General features: G+C 39.8%; 1 protein-coding gene across 1 annotated transcript; it reads left to right on the top strand.

Moving 5' to 3' along the window:
- Positions 1 to 9,059: 9,059 nt before the first annotated feature.
- Positions 9,060 to 18,209, top strand: LOC149797930 (heat shock 70 kDa protein 12A-like). Its single transcript, XM_089960817.1, has 4 exons — positions 9,060 to 9,312; positions 9,995 to 10,242; positions 12,167 to 12,226; positions 18,105 to 18,209. Exons 1-4 carry the CDS (start codon positions 9,060 to 9,062, stop codon positions 18,207 to 18,209), a joined length of 666 nt encoding a protein of 221 aa, XP_089816943.1.
- The last annotated feature ends 1,480 nt before the right edge of the window (positions 18,210 to 19,689 follow it).

The raw sequence follows: 19,689 nt of genomic DNA, 5'->3' as shown, positions 1-19,689 counted from the left end.
AAGGCTTGCGTGTACATTATTGTCCTCCATTAACAACTCAAGAGATCCATCGCATCGAAGCTCTCTTGGATCAGAGTTGGGAGACAAGGCGAAGAAACGGTTACTTGTCAGACATTTTCAAGCAAAAAGTCAGGATCGAATTGATCACTTATCATTACCTGTGAAGAAAAAACCCACACAAAACAGGGATACCTGGGAACTTTATTACCTTTTGAACCACAGTTCGTACACTGCTTCTTGGAATCCTGTCGTCTGTGTTGAAGATGAACTCCCTCATCTCCCAGGAACCCACTGGGTAGCCGTCTACTTTCCTCAAGAAGGATGTGTGGAATATTTCGATTTGTATGGATTGCCCCCTTTGGAAGACGATATCATTGACTTTATGAGAAGAAATGCTCAGACCACACGATTCAATAATGTGAAATAACAAGGCACATATTCCTTGGTGTGTGGACAATATTGTGTGCATTTTCTGCATCATCGTAGTCTGGGCTATTCTTTAGAACATTTAGTGACTTATTTTGATCGTCATTCTTCTAGAAACGATGAGAAAGTACATCGATGGTTTTGTGACCAGTATGCTTATCTTTTGTCTCTAACTAGGAAACGTAGTGTCCATCAATGGCCTAATGACTTCCAACAGTGGAAATCACAATTTCATTCACAACGTTGTCAGCCCTGTCCAAAATAATGTGTTAGTTGAAAAAAAAAATGTTTGTGATTTGAAAAAAATGTTTGATGTTATATTGTTGGATTATTGTTAAAAATGTTAGAGTTGTTTGTTAGTATTAAGTAATTTTGAATAAAAATGTGTTTTGAAGAAAAAAATGCCTTTGTTGTTTGTTTAACTATAGGTATCCTGATTCATGCTCTTTGACTTCTCTCTATCCTCCCATAACACTATTTGAACGGTTCGACTCGAAACCCGTGTAGGAATGTTTTCCTTCACGTCCGCGTTTCGACCATAAAAACGGGTCAGTCTCCAGTCTGCCCAGCAATTCTCGACTCATCTTCCTACGAAAATGTGCTCAAGATTAGCCAAGTTGAACGAAGCCTATGTGAATTTGCATAGGGTCATGACAAGTCTGATACCGAGACCTGAAGAGATAGACAATATCATAATGTTGAAAGTCACTGAAGACCTGAAAGAACAGCTCTTCAAGGAGGAATTCAAGAAGGAGAAAGAAGAATGGACGGAGAAGTACAGACTTCATAAATAGCAGAGAGAGCAGCAACAGCAGCAGCAGCATGAACCTGACAGAGGCTTTGTCAACAGTTGTATCGACACCAAAGAGTTCTTCTTCTCTTTCCGAAGAAGCAGACCTTATCCTGTGAGAAAGCCTGTCGTCAGAGGAGGCCGCCATTTTATAACCTAAGCGATCGCCATAGCTTCAAGTTCCCCACCAAAAAAATTTCAGGGCTACCCCATACTCTCGAAAAGAAATAACATTCCATTGCCTATGATATGTTAGTCAGTTAGAAGAAAAAATACAGAAGTGAGTCTATCAGCACATGATTTCTTTATCTTGGTTTGAAAGTGTAACTCCAAGTCCTTCGTTTCCGTCGCTTATCAAAATTTTAAAAATAGTAATGTTCTGTAAAAAGTGAGTGAGTGTTTCTTTTAGGTCTGTGCGTTTTTATTTTGTTGGTGATAATATGGATAATGTAAGTTCGGGTACAACGAAATTAAAAGAATTAGGCCCAGAACTCGGTGTGGAGGGAAGAAATATATGCAACAGCAGCGGGAACAAGAAATGCAGACCTAGCCAGTTAGCACTCCACTCACCTCGAGAACACAAATAACATCTAGTCAACAGACGACTATACCTAACAAACAACCCGCCTCGGAAAGAGTGGTGGCAAAACAAAGGGCCAATTATGTTAGACAAACGGTATGGCAAACTCAAATGTAATTATCGGAGGCACTACGTTCTTTTCTCACTTTGATACTACAGGCAATCTCAGCTGAAAGAACAACCACAACAACAATAACAGCGACAGACACCATAGCAGCGGATTTGAAACTATCTACCTCAACTGAACAATTAGTATCAGAACCAGAAGAGGAAATTGAGGCGGTTGAGGAGGAGGAGGGGGACGCTGACCCTCGTTGAGAAGTACACCGAAATGGGGCTAGATCAAGCATTGTATGACGTCAACAAAGCAGGGCAGTTTATTAGAGCCATACAATACGTTGCCTACAAATCTCTAGACACCCTTAAACCAAGACCTTCTCAATGGGGATTAGGGGTCAGAGTTCTTCCCCAATTCTACAGACAAGCCTACACTGGATACCCCCTCAGTCAACTTGTAGAAGCCGCTGCTTACATTGCCGCCCATCATGGCTACGCATTTCCTGATATCAAGAATCATGAGACTAGGAGTGCGGGAAAGAACGTGAAAGCAAAAGAGAGACGTGTTACCTTCTAACAGAAAAACAGCCTTTTTTAGGGCTCCAAAAGATTGCTTTTTATTAAATAGGGAACCATATTTGGCTTGGTATCCCTCCTTGACTAAACTATTCTCGAAACAAACTTGACCCATTGGAACACCGCAACAAACTTAACTTTTTAAACCTAACAGTGACCAAACTGGTATATGTCGCTTAGACATAATAATTTAAATAAGATCAGTATGGCTATTTTTATGTACACTAAGTACTAATATTAGACAGATATGTTAGGAAGTAGGAAATTTAACAGACTCGTTAGATTTGAACTACTTGCACAGGTAGTTAACACATTATTGGTACTTTTTATTGTCCATTAGCAAAAACGGGACTTGATATGAAATAAGTACGGGCTAGCGTTTTGGTGAGTACTTAACATCCATGGCTGTCTTGCTGAGCACCTTTTTCCTCCTTTACCACGCTCGGACAGAAAAATGAGTGTGTGGTGAGACAATTCCCACTCATGTTTAAAGCCTTTCAGTCAGGTTGTTAAGGACTAGTTAGTCCTACACCTGAGTGGCTAAATTTAAAAATAGTCTGTGAGTACATAAAAGCCTGGGGGATGAGGCTCTCTTTCCTTCCCCAGGAGTAATTAAAAATCACGCGGTGCGTTATTAAACCAGTGATACATGCTCCATTAGAGCGAAAATCACTTTAATTCAAGTAAGCAAGCAAGCAAGTTCGGGTACCGTCTCTAGCACTCTTGATGACACCAACTGTCTGGGTTATTTTCTTTCTTGCAAGCCCCTATGTTCCACTTCTGTTTGTGATAATAACTTGTGATACTTCACATTTTCTAAAGTGGAAATCTTTACAAGCCGTACAAAATACAAAACTTATATGACTTTGGCTTTTGACACTTGCACAGACTCTTCACTTTATAAGTGTCACGAGAAAATTGTATATCCAATTTTTACCATTTTCAAAAACACGCACACACTTGCAGCTTGACCAGAAATATGTACATCTTGTTTTGTGGATAAGTCACAGGCAAGTCCAAGCATATATAGGTGGTTATGAACGTTAGGAATATCCCCTCATTTTTTTCAGAAATATCAAAGCTTGTATGTGCATTTTCCCTTTTCCACTCTATATTAGTGCTTAGATTTGTTCCAAAAAAAGAAAAAAGAAACGAAACAATTTTGAAGAAAAAACAACTGAATTTTGAATTCAGGTTTCTCTCTGTTTATAATTTTTTTCAAGTTGATGGTGCATGACAGAGTACATTCGCCTACCATTCCAAAGTGAGAGGCATTTCTTCACTTGTCATTGCCTTTGTTAAATTCGGTTTCATTGGTTAGTTATCGTTAATCTTTAATTTTTTTGATGCATTTCTTTTTGATAGAAGATTTAAGGCTTTCTATTGTTGTAACGGTATTTATGTTGTTTAGTCTGTTGATGAAATTATCAATAGCAAAGTGCTTAAGATTTTTCAGTTTTTTTATTATTTCAAGCCCTACAAAAGGTGACCAAGTTTGTCTTCAAAGACGATTGAAACTCTAAATTACACGGGCGTGAAGGAAAACATCGTTGTGTTCATTCTAATCATGCTTGCCGTATCTCTTTGTGTTTTAGAGGTCATATTTCTTCTTAAGTAAATACACGCATCAATAGACAGACAGATTGGGTCATCATCCTTGAGGTTCACTGTACTTTCGGTTCTTTACTTCATACAAACCCCAAATTTATTAGTTTGAAGAAGAAAAAAAAAGATAACATGCACCTCAATACTGTAACACGTCTGTTCTGACTCTACCGATGTGAGTGTGAGTGTTTATGTTAAAATGTTTAAGTGAGATATAAAAAAATGGTCAGCTTGAAAACGCGAACCAATACTGTGACGCTCAGTATTTTGATGTGGTAAGAAGAAATGGTACAACACACACAAAGAGGGCTTGTAAGTTCACATTTCAGTCTGTCTGCACTGTAATAGTAACAACGGAAAAACATAGGGGTTATTATGCCACACAGTCCTAGAACAAAACAATGCATCACCCGTTGTAAGCCATTTCATTGGCTATACTTATTTTCTTATCGCGTTCACTTCGAATTGACTTGAGTAGCTATTCAGACAATGACGAGAATGGCCATGCTTTACTGGGTCTATCCTATAGGCGATTTATATAAAAAAAAATATTTAAAAAAATTAAACTAATGCACGAACAATCGTACCATGGGCGATCCCATGGAAATTGTGTCCGTCTTATTGCAAAATACATCAACATTTAATTTAACCGTGCAGATCGCTAGAACAAACCTCTGATAATATACATTTTGAAAAGTGTTGTGTGACACGGATCGCCATTGTCGCTTGGTGTCTGCTTTCTTCTTCGAAAAGAGATCGTTTCGTCTTGACTATAAAAATTTAATTTGACTAAGTTTTACGCACTACTTGAACTCATTTCTCAGTTTTCTGGAAGTTCGTTTTTGCGTTTCCAAGATGTGATACTATTTTTTATGGACCGAACGAAATTTCTTTTGCGTGAATCAAAATCGTGGTTTTGTGGCATAAATGGAGAGCATTGATTAAAGCTCAGTTATGTCGTCTTCGAAATCGCTGACACGGATTTGAACTAACACTTCAGGTTTTGTGTGAGGCGATACGGTACATCATTGCCTTTTACTTTCTCAATGAAACCTTTTCATCTTATTGCAAATTACATTTGACTAGGTTTCATACGCAGCAGGTCCCTGTATATTGGGAGAGTGTCTTAGCGTCAGAGTATTCATTCCACTCTCAAACGATCAAGAAGATGGAAGAGTCAGCACAGATCGACCTGCTGGTCAAATATTTGCTAAAAGTCATACGAAAGCATAATTCACATGCGAAAGTGGCAACAAAACTTACTCTTTTGGTCGTTGATTTGATGAGAGTCATACGAAAGTTTGTAAGTGCTAATGAAGTTTGCTATATCTGCAAAGGTAAATGGGTATTTGTCTCCAGAATACCTGCTTCGTCTAAGAAAGAGAGACAAAAGTCAAGATACCTAATATCGTTGTCAGGAGAAAGGACACTGGGATTCAGAGTGCCCTACGAGAAAAGAGAAGAAACAGAAACAAAATGAAACAGAGAAGAGGGATTCAGAAGAAGAAGAAATTGAAGATGATGAAGAACTTGTGCCAGTAAAGACATGGAAATGGAAAAATTGACAATGTGAGCCGATGCGTTGACCCTGATGTGAAATTTCATACTACCTTCTAAAAGAGAATAGACCAGAAAGAAAACGTAAGTGTCTCTTAGTCTTGACATTCTATAATAAGGATGGCGTGATTTGTTTTTTACTCATACTTTATGAAATTGTGCTCTTTCACCTATCTCTATCCCTCTGGAACATGTTTTAGTTAGAATTGAAATGAAAGGATGTTTTCCTTCACGCGCGCTCTTTAGGCATGCAAGTCGGTAAACAATAGTCAGTCTATTCATCCATCATTTTGTGTCTTGATGTTTCCTAAATCACACACTGATGCCATAAAATAACGGGTTAAATGGGTTTTGTAGTGTTGGGGGTGGGGTGGGGTGTAGGTGCTTGGCAGAGTTAGTCATTGCAGGTGAGGGCTTAGGTGCTTTCAAAAAACTTTTTCTTCTTAACTGTGTTGATGGAATATAATGGGCTATTTTCTTCATTCTATGTTGATAGTATATATAAAGGGTTATTTCTTCACTCCGCGTGGATAGTGTATAATAGTTTTCTTCTTCCCTCTGTGTGGTTAGTATATTATGGCTTTTTCCTCTTCCCTCATTGAGGATAGTGTATATTGGGTTATTTATTTCTTCCCTCTGCGTAGATTGTAGATATGGGGTTTATTTTATTTACATCTCACCTCCGTGTGGATAGTAGGTATGGGATTTGTATTCTTCTTCTTCCATGTGTAGATAGTATATTTGGGGTTTGTATTATCTCCCTTCTGTGTGGATAGTATATTTGGGGTTTGTTTTTTTCCTCTTCCCTCTGTGTGTGTGTGTGTGTGTGTGTGTGTGTGTGTGTGTGTGCGCGCGTGTCTCTGTGTGTGGGTGTATTCGCGTACGTTGTGTAGATCGTATATTTGGTTGTTTTTTTCTTCTTCCTCCCGAGTGTAGATTGTATATTTGGGGTTTGTCCGCGTTAGCGACGTTGTGTGGATAGTATATTTGGGGTTTGTATGCGTTCGGGTACGTTTGTATGGAAAGTATATTTGGGGTTTGTATGCGTTCGCGTACGTTTGTATGGATAGTATATTTTGGGGTTTGTATGCGTTTGCGTACGTTTGTGTGGATAGTATATTTGGGGTTTGTATGCGTTCACGTACGTTTGTGTGGATAGTTTATTTGGGGTTTGTATTATCTCCCTTCTGTGTTTATAGTACATTTGGGGTTTGTTTTTTCCTCTTCCCTCTGTGTGTGTGTGTGTGTGTGTGTGTGTGTGTTCGCGTACGTTGTGTAGATCGTATATTTGTTTGTTTTTTTCTTCTTCCTCCCGAGTGTGGATAGTATATTTGGTGTTTGTATGCGTTAGCAACGTTGTGTGGATAGTATATTCGGGGGTTTTATGCGTTAGCGACGTTGTGTGGATAATATATTTGGGGTTTGTACGCGTTAGTGACGTTGTGTGGATAGTATATTTGGGGTTTGTACGCGTTAGCGACGTTGTGTGGATAGTATATTTGGGTTTTTATGCGTTAGCGACGTTGTGTGGATAGTATATTTGGGGTTTGTATGCGTTCACGTACGTTTGTATGGATAGTATGTTTTGTTTTGTTTTTTTCCTCTTTCCTCTGTGTGTGTGTGTGTGCGTATGTCTGCGCGCGTACGTTGTGTGTGTGTGTGTGTGTGTGTGTGTGTGTGTGTGTGTTGGTCTCTGTTTGTTTCTATAAAACTCACTTTATCCCTATCAAATACACTCTACCTACCTACCTACAGTAGTGCGTATTCAGGTCAGCCACTTGCAACACTGTTGTCATTTGTCCCCTAGTGTTCAGTACAGTGACGTCACTGACGCTGGAAATTTTGAGACTATAAATATGGACTTGGGGATTTCCACAGGTTGTAGCTATACATATGTATTAGAGTTCATAAACAGGAACGTCACTCAAGCTGAGGCTATAAAAAGATAGTGGGATTTTCCAAAGGAATAACCCACAAGTTGTAGTATAAATAGATAGTGAGATTTCATAGGAATTTAAGCTGATTATAGCTATAAATAGATACATGGGTGTTTATCCACGATATAATATTAAGGATATATTAACATAAAACCAAAGGCCCTTTTCAGAGCCATTCATAGGTCTCGAAAAGATCTTGACTTTCATTGCCTACCCCTTTTTATTTTTTTTTTATTTTTTTTTGTTTAAAAAAAAAATAGAGACCCCTCCCTGTTTCAATTTTCGTATGTTCCATTTCCATAGACCCATCAGGTCGGGACCTTATTAAAATAGGGTCCCGACCCTGTTCCATTTTCCCTTGTCGCTCAACAGTCCCAAGATTTTTTTTTCCATGTTAAATTCCCCTTGAGGCTAGAGTGGTCCAAGACTTTTTCCCCATGTTCAATTCCCTTGACGCTAGAGTGGCCCAAGACTTTTTCCCATGTTAAATTCCCCTTGAGGGTAGAGTGGCCCAGGGGTTTCCGTAATGTTAAATTTCCCATTGAGGCTAGAGTGGCCCAGGTCTTTTTTTAATGCTAATTTCCCTTGAGGCTAGGGAGGCCCACTTCACTACTATCATGTATACATCAAAATTTATACATAAATTAATTCTTACAAGCATTAAACACCGTTGAAGAATATGCCATTGTGGCTTACTTGGGTTTTTCCTACATTTCCAACCAATACGATCGACACAAAATGTCCTGGGTAAATACCTGATCCAGAGTTAACAGCAATAAAATGTAATTTGCAATCACCTCACCTTCTGACGTATACATATGTGTTGGCCCAACATGAAATTACAAATAACTGTAGTGTGGCGAGGAAATCGTTGCTTTCAGAAACTTATTGTTTATAAAATAATTGTAGTTGATTTAATTATGTCATCAGGCCTACACATACATGCATAATTGTAGTTGATTTAATTATGTCATCAGGCCTACACCTACATACATAATTGTAGTTGATTTAATTATGTTATCAGGCCTACACATTCATGCATAATTGTAGTTGATTTAATTATGTCATCAGGCCTACACATACATACATAATTGTAGTTGATTTAATTATGTCATCAGGCCAACAGATTCATGCATAATTGTAATTGATTTAATTATGTCATCAGGCCTACACATATATACATTGGATCTTTAATGATGCTCAAAATATTTAACATCAGTTCTATTTAAAGAAAAGTTAATGGTTTATTATATTAGAATGTCTATCCTACAGATATAAATGAATAGAAATTGCCAATTTTGTTTTACAGAAGAAAGTTCGATCGCTTAATTAATTTGATTGTTCTTAAATTCTGTGAATAACTGTCATTATGATAAGTCTTCAAGTATCCATTCAAGACAATAACGTGAGTCATTGCTGACATGTATTTTACAGGCTATGGAAAGAAAAAAGACGTTAATCATTGCTCACATTTATGTTGCGGATCATCTAACCAAGAATAATCCCCAGCCTCTGAAGAGAACGGGTCAAGATGGTGATATACATCAGACCATATCTTCTTGTGGCAGCCACAGACTTTGGAACCACGTATTCCGGCTACGCTTTTTATTTCCGGAACGAGTATGAGAATGTTCCGTGTAAAATATCTACAAACACATGGAATGCTTGGTCACGAGCCCTTGTGTCCCTGAAGGCCTCAACATGTGTCCTCTTCGATTTGAGCAAGAAATTCCACGCCCTCGGTTATGAAGCAGAGAGGAAAAATGTAGACGTGGCCGCAGATGGTAAAGCACACGATTTATATTACTTCCGAAGGTTTAAAATGACACTCTGTGACAACGTGGTATGTACCTAAGACTCTTGAAACGACAACTTTCGTTCTCCAGAAACGAATCTCTATTTAACAGTGATTTAGCTTAAGTATGGCGCTTCCATTCTAACCCATGAAATAAGTATGGCGCTTCCATTCTAACCCATGAAATAACTTTTTTCTTCATATAAGCAATAAAAGGTATTTACAATTTTACAGACACAACAAAATAATAAAACTTCGACTTATGTGAAACTATGGCTAAAGGATAATGAAGAATGAGCGAAGTTCAAAGAGTCAGCCAATAACATTACTGAATTTCAGAAGAACTAGCCTTCACCAAGCAACAAAAAAAAAAAAAAAAAAAAAAAAAAAAATCAAAATCACAGAATTTCAAGCCATATTAGTTGATATTATAACATCATTTATGCGGTAATATAATTGTTTTGTATCAACAGTCGGGAATTGTTTAAATTACGTAACTAAATTGTTAAACTTCATATTTCTTTCAAAGGTTTTCATGTATCAGTTAATGTTTTTTAAAGAATTCATTACGGAAACATACTTAATAATTATACGTATCCCCAGGGTTTTCGGAGTTAAGAATGTAAATATAGAAATTTATATATAAAAAAAATAACTGGCTTCATTTTCAGTTGTTCTAAATTTATATTCTCGTTATCATACTCTCCAAAGAAACTTTGACCTGGAGGCTGATGGTGAAATGACACCGTCGGCAATGTTTGTATTTGCCTCGTGTCTTAAATATCTAGTAGACCATTTGTTTAAGACCTGCCAAGATCGCATCTCAGGTATAGAGAGGACTGACATAAGATGGGTCTTAACAGTTCCTGCCATCTGGAATGACGCTGCCAAGCAGTTCATGAGGGAAGCAGCTGAAAAGGTAGGAATGAATTTTAAACGCCATTCCGTTGTTAGTTTCATTACACAAACAATTTATCAGAACGTCTCTTGTTATTTGTTATTACATAACAGTGGTAAACTATTGGTATATATTCCAATAAAACTGAACCCAAAACGATCATATCATCTTCGTGCCTATTCCTTACAATTCATTCTAGTAATACATCTATTGTTGGCACTCAAGATATTTCCCCTTCATCTGTATAAGAATCCAATAAATACATAACTTAGCTTCAATATTTGAATATCCGAGTCTTATATAACTGGAGTTGAATCAGTTGATATAGGTACGGTAAGGTTTCGACAGGTCAGAACATGACCATGATCACTCCCAGTTGCGTTTATTTCGTTATAAACTGTACGGAGAATTACTTTCTACTACATTCTATAAATAGAGTCACGTGCAAAGTAACTAATGTAAATACTGAATCGGAAGGCATACACACTGCATGCCTTTAAAACCCAATAGATTATATTATTTAGAAAACTGAATAAACTGATCTGAAAAAATCAATTTAAAAGAATGTGTGGTTTGTTTCTGATGATAAATATTTCTTTCTATATCTAGATTTGATAAAAAGCTGGGGAAATTCAAAATCTGACAAGAAAAACATTGCCGCTATGTTGTACATCACTTTCAACGAGGTTCGTTACAAATGAATTTAAAAGTATAGGTAAATGTATATTGGGATTGGAAGGAGGTGGGGTAAGAAACAAACATAACAATTGGACTCAAGAGTCCTACAATGTAAGACACCGAACCTAATAGTTCTGATGTGGGGGTGGGTGGGAGAAAAACCCCGCTACTCCCCCATTATGACTGTTAGGGCCGATGTCTTGCACTGTTCCACTATTGAACCACACGACTATAACAGATAGTCTCAGTTTCATTTGTAAGTAGCCTATCAAGGCAGTCTAACTTAATGAACATGAAAATAAATGTAAAGAAACGAAAATTGGTTACTCACACGTCTAGAAAATAACCTTAGGATTCCTCCAAGCCACAATGAACTCATGAGAGCATCAAATCTAAAAGTCATGTAAAAACATAACACATCCTTTGCCTTCAATATTGAAGTTCTACTCAGATCACATATGCTAATTTAGATAAAATATTAACACAAGATGTGGATTGTTCAAACCTTAGATCGCCTGCTATTGGTAGAATTATTTGTTGTTGACGTAGCTATTATGTTACAGATGAAGAATCCCATAGTATTTAAACAGCTACGTAGCAGACACCCTCAACAAGAGTTCTATAAATAGCTACGTAGCAGACGCCCTCAACAAGAGTTCTATAAATAGCTACGTAGCAGACACCCTCAAAATAATTGTTGTTGTTGTTGTTGTGGGGTTTAACGCCATTTTTCAGCACGATGGGCTATACATGGCGGCCAGTATTAATGGTGGAGGAAGAACCCGGAAAACCCCGGAAAGAACCACCGACCCACGAGAAGCTACTGGCAAGCTTTCTCACATGCTCACATTGGCTGAATCTTAGACTCGAACCGCCGCAGACAGAGGTGAGATGGCAGTGATCCGTAACGAAGAGCGCTTTAGACCACTCGGCCACTCGGGCCCCCCCCCCCCCCAAAATAAGGCCCTACATCTGATAAATATCGTTAAAAAATAAAAAAATAAATACAATTATAAAGAATTGATAATATAAAAGGATGTTTTTTTCTGAGTTTAACATGGTATTAACTGTCATTCGCCGACTCACACAGCTTGCACTGTGATTCGGCAACCGACAGCTTATACCAAGATAAACTCAGAAGAAACAATATTAAACTCTTAATTAAAACACAGAGCATTATCAAGGTTTTGTGTGGTCGGAAAAAAAGAAAATATTAAGTCACTTCTTAATGTAATTTACCTCTGAATTGTTTGCCATTTAATTTCAGGCAGATATACCTGGAGATCGGCTGCTTATAGCCCTAGAGCCTGAAGCTGATCTATATTTTGTAATATATGGTTATTCTTGTTAATGACAATTCTTAGAAAGAGTGAAAAGATGGAAAGCATTTTCTCTCAGGCGGTAAGCATGACTGAATCCCTTTTTTATCCTGACATGCAAAGATGAAAGTAAATGTATAGAAAGGAACCAAATTTTAATTAGGTCTAGCGTTGTGAGCAAAATATAACCGACATTACAATGTTACGATTATTTTTCATTAATTTCAACTTGATATTATTTAGGTTTGTGGAGTTTAACGCCCTTGTTCAGCACATGATAGACTATACTGGGCAGCCGGTGATATTTGGTGGAGGAAATCCCCGAAAAGACTCACCGATCCACGGGAAGCAACTGGCGCGCTTTTTCACATACCCACGTTAATCAAGCCGAGACTCGAACAAATGCTGTTGTTGTTGTTGTTGTGAGGTTTAACACCATGTTTCAGCACACGATAAGCTATGCATGGCGACCAGTATTAATGGTGGAGGAAGAACCAGGGAAAACACCGGGAAGAACCACCGACCCACGAGAAACTACTGGTAAGCTTTCTCACATATCCACATTGGCCGAATCCTAGACTCGAACCCATGCAGACACAGGTGAGATGTCAGTAATCCGTAACGGAGAGCGCTCTAGACCACTCGGCCACTCAGGGCCCCTCGAACAAATTCAGACAGGAATTTGTCTTGTATAATTAGTCCATTACGAGGAATGTACATACTAGTTTCGCAAACTCTTCGTCTAAGAACACGGAGGGGAAATTAAAGTGTGTCATTGAAAGTAAACAAGAATGAAACCAATGATATCAATACCAGTGATTAACCACGGCTGACTATCTAATACAGCTGATAAGAAAGACACTAAAGATGCTTTGCTTATATTTGTGAAGCATGAAAATCTGGAACGAATATAGCGAGAGCGACATTCATGCATATGTACATTACAAAGGAGTCATTTTGCAATGTGTGCACAGCTTTATTAGGGTCGCCAATGACAGCAAACTTTAGAAAGACTTCGCACATTTTTTCGCAGACATCATTGACATACGTTGGATCTTGGATGAACGCCAGTAATAAAGTGGATTAGGCATGTTGACCTATATGTGTATCTGCACATTCCTTCGACGATAGTGTTTGGATTGTGTGAAAATATGACGGCTCCATTCAAGACCGCTAAGCCTGGCTCAGAAGGAATTATCACCGTCTTGTCTTTAAATCTCTTTCTTACCATCTCTTGAAGGATTGCAGATTCAGAATACCCACCAACCATTAGAACTGTAGAAATATGTTTGACATTTGGCTCTGCAAACAGTTTCTAAAGGTGAGTTACGGTGGCATTGCATGATTCATGGAAAACCCTTATTGCAACGTCCGATTCCATTCCAATTTTGTCTCCTACCCAACTTAGTTTATCCTTGTACATTTATGAAGATATGACATCGTGTTTTCCTTGTCATATTTCTTTCTATACGTTACGCTCAACGCAACGGGAACTTGTTTTTATTTTTCCCTGAATATTAGGTTGTAAAATTCGCTTTTTCACCTCAAACTCTCTGAAAAGGTGTAGAAGATCTGACTTGTCCTCGATTGAAAACGTAAGTAAGGGACCAAACACAATGTTTAGCAATTCCGAGCCCTCTTTCGTTATTTGCGTCTCCACGCTCTGATCCTGTCTGTCCTGGGAGGACCCAAAAACATGCTGAAACACAGAAACTTCTAAAAGTGACTCTAGAGGCCAAGGGGCAGCCCACCACCACCACCCGGGGTGGGTCCAAATTTTTACTACATCACAGATTTGGATAGGTCCGCCAACACTTGCACTTTTTGGCTATTTTTTCTGACATCGGGATATAGGCCTCCTTTCTCTCTTGCCCTGGTCGGTCTCCATATGAGGCATGCGGTATAGGTCCCTTTATTACTGACGCTCAGTTCTTTCGATAGCTCGAGTTTGGTCAGTGCTACCACCCGTTTTTGGACGTGGGGTATAGATCTCTTGTTTTGCACAGGCACATCTCAAACCTTGCATCTTACGATAGCAGTACACGTTTCATTCCAAGGCATGGACATTCGAGCAGAAAATTTAATTGCCAGCCATCTACAATCTTGTTTACGAAGTTATGGGGTCAATGATCTTGTTCCCGAAGTTAGGTGTCAAGAATCTAGCTGGTTACCGGGACCACACACAACTTAGTCCTCTTGAAGTGCTGCCTGCTTCAACGACGTGAACGTCTTTGACTAATTGCCCTGAAAAGACATCGTGTGTACGGGTAGACGTGTTTGTTGTACGACTGGAATGTTGCCACGGAGAAACAAGTTGCTCACAAAATCGCAATCGTATTGCAATGCAGCATAGGCAATAATACAAATGACACAATTGCTGAGACCATCCATCACATAATGAAAGACCCAATTTTATGGCCACGAAAGCATGCTGCTCCTTGTAACGACAGTCATGATTCAGAGAGGGGCTGCTGGCACAAAGCAGACTACGCTGGTTGACCGGACGAACACCTCTGCAAGACCTTGCTTCATCCAGGTGATGCACTGGAGTAGGTGTCTGTTCGCATGCCTATTGATAAACACTACAGTTGAAGTAGTCTTAGATGACCCAGGTCTTGTTTCTCGTCTGGGAGAGGGGAAAATGTGGTGCAGCCAACATCCAAGAATTAGGAGAACCTGTCCAAAAAGCACGGTTAATACCTGGTTGTATCAGACAGAGCCCAGTGAGATGTATTTGTTGCATGATGGGCATACACCACAACAGAAAGACTAGATAGTGGTTTGCATGGGGCTGCTGCTCTGCTATATAAAAGACGTAAATGCGAAAACAAATCCAACCGTTTGCAATCATCCTGAGCAGTTCTATCTCACCAGCCCTCGAAACACGCTCATTCCCGAATCAAAAACACATCTTGGGTTAGGCGACGTTTTCTTTAGAATTACCAGTATCTGCTGTGCGAGGTAGAGACCGCCCGCCAGATACACGCACTTTTTACACGAAATCGCGAAACACGGTTGGTGACAATAAGTGATGTAAGGGACTCCGAAGAATGGCGACGCCTGGCAGCAGAAGAAAATGTTTCAGTCTTGTCCTATATGAGAAATCTATGACAGCATGCACCATTAGGACCAGAAAAGCTTCGCAGGTGTCGGGTTACTGGATTCCGGCAACAAACAGTGCATCTAGGTAAGCCAGAAACCGTATGTGCCACAAAAGAGCTCCTACGATTCTTGCCAGGTGCGAACACGTGTTCCAAAAGAAGTTTGGCTGCACAGTTAACTGGCCGATGAGTCGTGGCTACATTCCTCGGCGATTATTTTTAGAGGTATTGTCCGCACAAATGTTCGCTGTAGCCAAAATGAAATATCGTGGAATCCTCCGAGTGATCACATTGTGTATACCCAAACAATTCGCAAAGTTGCAGGATCTGCTTGACAACGGCCATGTAGCGAAGGAGAAGCTGCAGGAGAAGGACCACAAAAAAGAAAATGATGCACCAGTGGTGAATACCGAACGACCATGTGCACGAACGAACTACATAGCATCAGGTGCCATTGTTCAACCACAATAGAAAGCTTCTCCAGCCAGCAACTCGCATTTCTGCAGAGATGTGCACAAGAATAATTGCCTTTCTGACCGCCCCTTTGGCATGGGCCAATCGCTTATATGAAGCTCCGCGGCCATGAAGTTCCTCTTACCAAGTTCAACTGAATTTTTTTAATGTATTTTGCTATTCTTGGATTCTAACAGTTTTAGAGAAAACTTATACCGTCCAGGGGTCTGATTGTGCTAGTTCCATGTCTAATGATATAAAATGCAAGCATTATTTTCCAGCTGATGGTATCTGCATTTGTGGTATTTGTGTATTACATCTGTTGCACTCTTGCATTTCCTTTGCCTGGTATTCATTGGCAGCAACCGTACGCCTTGGAATCCCCTCTCCCCACCCACTTGCCTGCCTGGCAAGCCCAGTTAGAAAGTACAAGTATACCAATATGCATCCCAGAAGCGAGATACTATCCGATCATATATATAAAATATAGAGCCTCCTTGAAAGCTATGGAAAAATATGGAATCGGGACCACCGGCCTCTACAGCACTTGAAGCTCAGTGCCAATGGAGAATATGGCCACATGCTATCTCAGCAGTGACCAAGAGATTGCACTCTCCATCAGAGCCCCATCCTCCCTGCTGTTCGAGCAGATGCACTTATCCCTCCTGGATCACTAGAAATATTTAATGTAGCTGCCTCATCCCATGCCCTCATTTGGGAAGCTGTAGTCCCCCATCTTTGTCTTGCTGCATTCCCCCTCTTCCAGACAGTAGTGTGGTCGACTTCTAAAACAAATAGTACAATCTGTAGTCGCAGGTGTTGCTGCAGACAAGGATAATGGACTTGGTAGGGCAAACTGACACGAATTAAAGTGTTCCAGGTGGAAACTGCAGATGAACTGGACGCAATTCTTTTGAACAATTATAGCTTGCGACCCCGAATCGCAAGCAGTCTGTGTGGTAGACACCTAACACATCATAAAACACCGATCACGTCATAAAAGAGATGATACCTACAGATCAAGCGAGAAGTTTCCAAGAATTGGGGAGAGCCATTCAGTGGACATGAATTTTACAGGTGGCTATCCTGGTATGAAAGACTGTTGAAAACCTGGAGGGCGAGGGCTTGCCACACTTAGGTCATTCTAAGTACACCAATGAACGTGGCAGAACAGAGACTCTACCAGTAAGGTCTACATCATCTAAGCAGTCGTTAACAATCATTTGGTAGTGTTTGAAGTCACCAAGGATCGGCCACCAGTCACTGGACAACGCGCCAGATGACGGTCATCAAATATATGTGACCACTCACTAGGTAAAGAAAAATGTACACTGAGTTTTGACACCCAGTCCAGGAAATGGATTAATTCCATAGCAATTCTTTTCCAGTATTTCTGTTAAATCCCTATGGCGAATGGGCTCCCCGTTTTTATGACGCATCACGGCAATGGAGATCGGGTTACTATACCACCTTCCTAGACTTTACCATTCAACTCCTTACGGGGCTTGGGAACTACTACCATCTGGTGGAGAGTCAGCTATGCCAATTTTCCTACCATAACACCATATATGACTTTACTAAGGCACCATGGTTCTACAGACAGAGCGTGCTAAAACTATCAATCCCGCCTTTTCCAGCAACTTTTTTTCTGAGGATGCAAAGGGAGGCTGCCAACTCCATGAAGAGAGAATAGCGAGTTAGTTCCGCAACCGCTTTCCTGCCTTGAGACGAAGACGAGGCTATGAACTCTCTTGTCATAAAGTCCCCGTCTCCAAGAAAGGAGATGAGACATAATAGTCCTACCCGACACCCCTAAAAGAAAAGATAGGACTATGACACAGATAGCTTCCCAGAAAAACCAGTAACGTCAAATCTTTTTACTATATTTGGGTCTAAACATTAGTGCCAAACTATCCTCCATTAATGGTGTCTACATACGAGAGGCAAATCGGACTTTATTTTGCATAAAAAATTGGTCCAATTCTGTTGAGTGGTTTTCGGTAAGTTTTTTCTCAAATATTTTTAGTAAAGGCTACCATATTTGGTTAAAGACTGGATTGATTAGTATAACTTGCATACTGAAAGTGGAAACAACCCATTTTGTTTGAACATAGGTAAGTCAAAGAAATGCATGCTGAAGAACATCAGTTATAACACATCATTGCCTTAAATGCGAATGCTAAGACATGTATAATAAAGATTATCGCCAAGACGTGAACAGTGGAAAAGTTTCAAATTGTACTCCATATATCAAATACAAAACATATATTTGGTAGTCAGAATAGTGTTACGTTTGATTAAATATTGATTTATATTTTCTTTTTTCCTATAGAGACAAGCATATCTAATGGCCAGCAAAGACAACTCAGTTCTGAGTAGGATTTACTTGGAGAATCCAACAGGGAGGTCTGAACAACAGTACTACCCAGAGTCTTAATAGTGCAAAGATGAACACAAATGCATTACCTTCAAATCATCGACTGAGCTATTAATAAAAGACTGCATCAAATTAAGACTTCATTATGTCAACCAATGGATTTTAAAGACTGATTATACGAGTGTTTTTTCTTTCTGTCGATAACTCACACACAATGGAGTCCAAAAGCACATGATAGAGTAAAAACTTCAATCCCGCAAAGGGTGGATCGGTGCGTGCTTGTGTTGGCAGGGTCGAATACCACCACAGTGGTGCACAATTAGTATGCGTGACATAATTAAGAAATTCACGAGGTGGTGCTAGTCCGTATGAATCAAAATAAAGAGCCCCACGATGTCCAATCATGTATGCTATAGAATGTGCGCCTGGACTACCACCTCAAGCCAAGTTTTTGATGCCAGTTTGCGTGCCCAACGATTAATCGCACATGGCTTCATCGTGCATGAAAAGCCCACCAAGATGGTGGTATGAGTACTTACAAGCCATTCACAGACAGTGTCGCTTGCGCAAATTTACAAGCACGCTAGTCTAACCCTGCGCTGCATCTGGGGGTCAATCGAAATCCTGGATGTTTTTCTTTGTCCCTCGCCACGTATTGCTCTGTATATCACCGGGGCCAAGAATAATGTTATAAGATCTCCCTGGACAACTCAGCTTCGTATTTCTTATGTTGCTTGCATGCACGCTGCCACTAATTGCTTATTGCAAAATTGTATGTGGGGCGTATGCAGCAGCATTAAAGCCATCCGCTTTCACGACTGAATCAGTGATTGATCCCAAGATTTTAGCGAGCGACGGAAAAATACCGCCATGCTGGGACATCTTTGTGACTTTATCAACTGTGACCTCGAGACCGACTTATCTTGTCGCGTTGACTTTTCACTTGCGTCGCCGTGAACTGCAGTTTATTCGACCTGCTACCAGATATAAACGCGTGGGACATATTCAAGGACACTCCAGTGTGTGATCATGTGGGGATCTCACTTTTCCAAGCTGACTTTGCGACAATGTGACACCCATGTTCGTGTATGACATGTTTGTTATACCCGTACGCGTGCACTTAATCGCAGATGAGTCGGACACTTGTGACCCACGCTGGCGAACCAGTTATATGCTTTCCACAGATGCATTAACGACCTTCATTCCTCCACTGACCCTCTGAGCATATGTGTTATGTACGACAATATCACAATACAGCTGTAAGTGGAATTAACCGCCGGCATTGCACGAAGCGGGCTCGAAAATGTTTATCCACAACAGACTGAATAAATCCAGATGTTTAAGTGCAAAGTAATTAATCGGATATGACGTTGCTAAATCTTTAAGAGAAGTCAGTAGTCTTATGTCCATGTTTTGAGCTCGCCCATTATTGATATCAATCTGTGGTATGCGCATACAACTTATGTTCAAAATTAAGCAGAACTTCTTCAGATGGTTCTTGATGACTGTTCATCCGCAGTAACACCTTAGTCTCTTAAGT

Source organism: Sinohyriopsis cumingii, chromosome 6 (assembly GCF_028554795.1).
Source record: "Sinohyriopsis cumingii isolate HCF-2022 chromosome 6, ASM2855479v2, whole genome shotgun sequence".
NCBI lineage: Eukaryota > Metazoa > Mollusca > Bivalvia > Unionida > Unionidae > Sinohyriopsis > Sinohyriopsis cumingii.
Note: the sequence above shows the minus strand (reverse complement) of the source record. Positions and strands in the feature narration are given on the sequence as shown.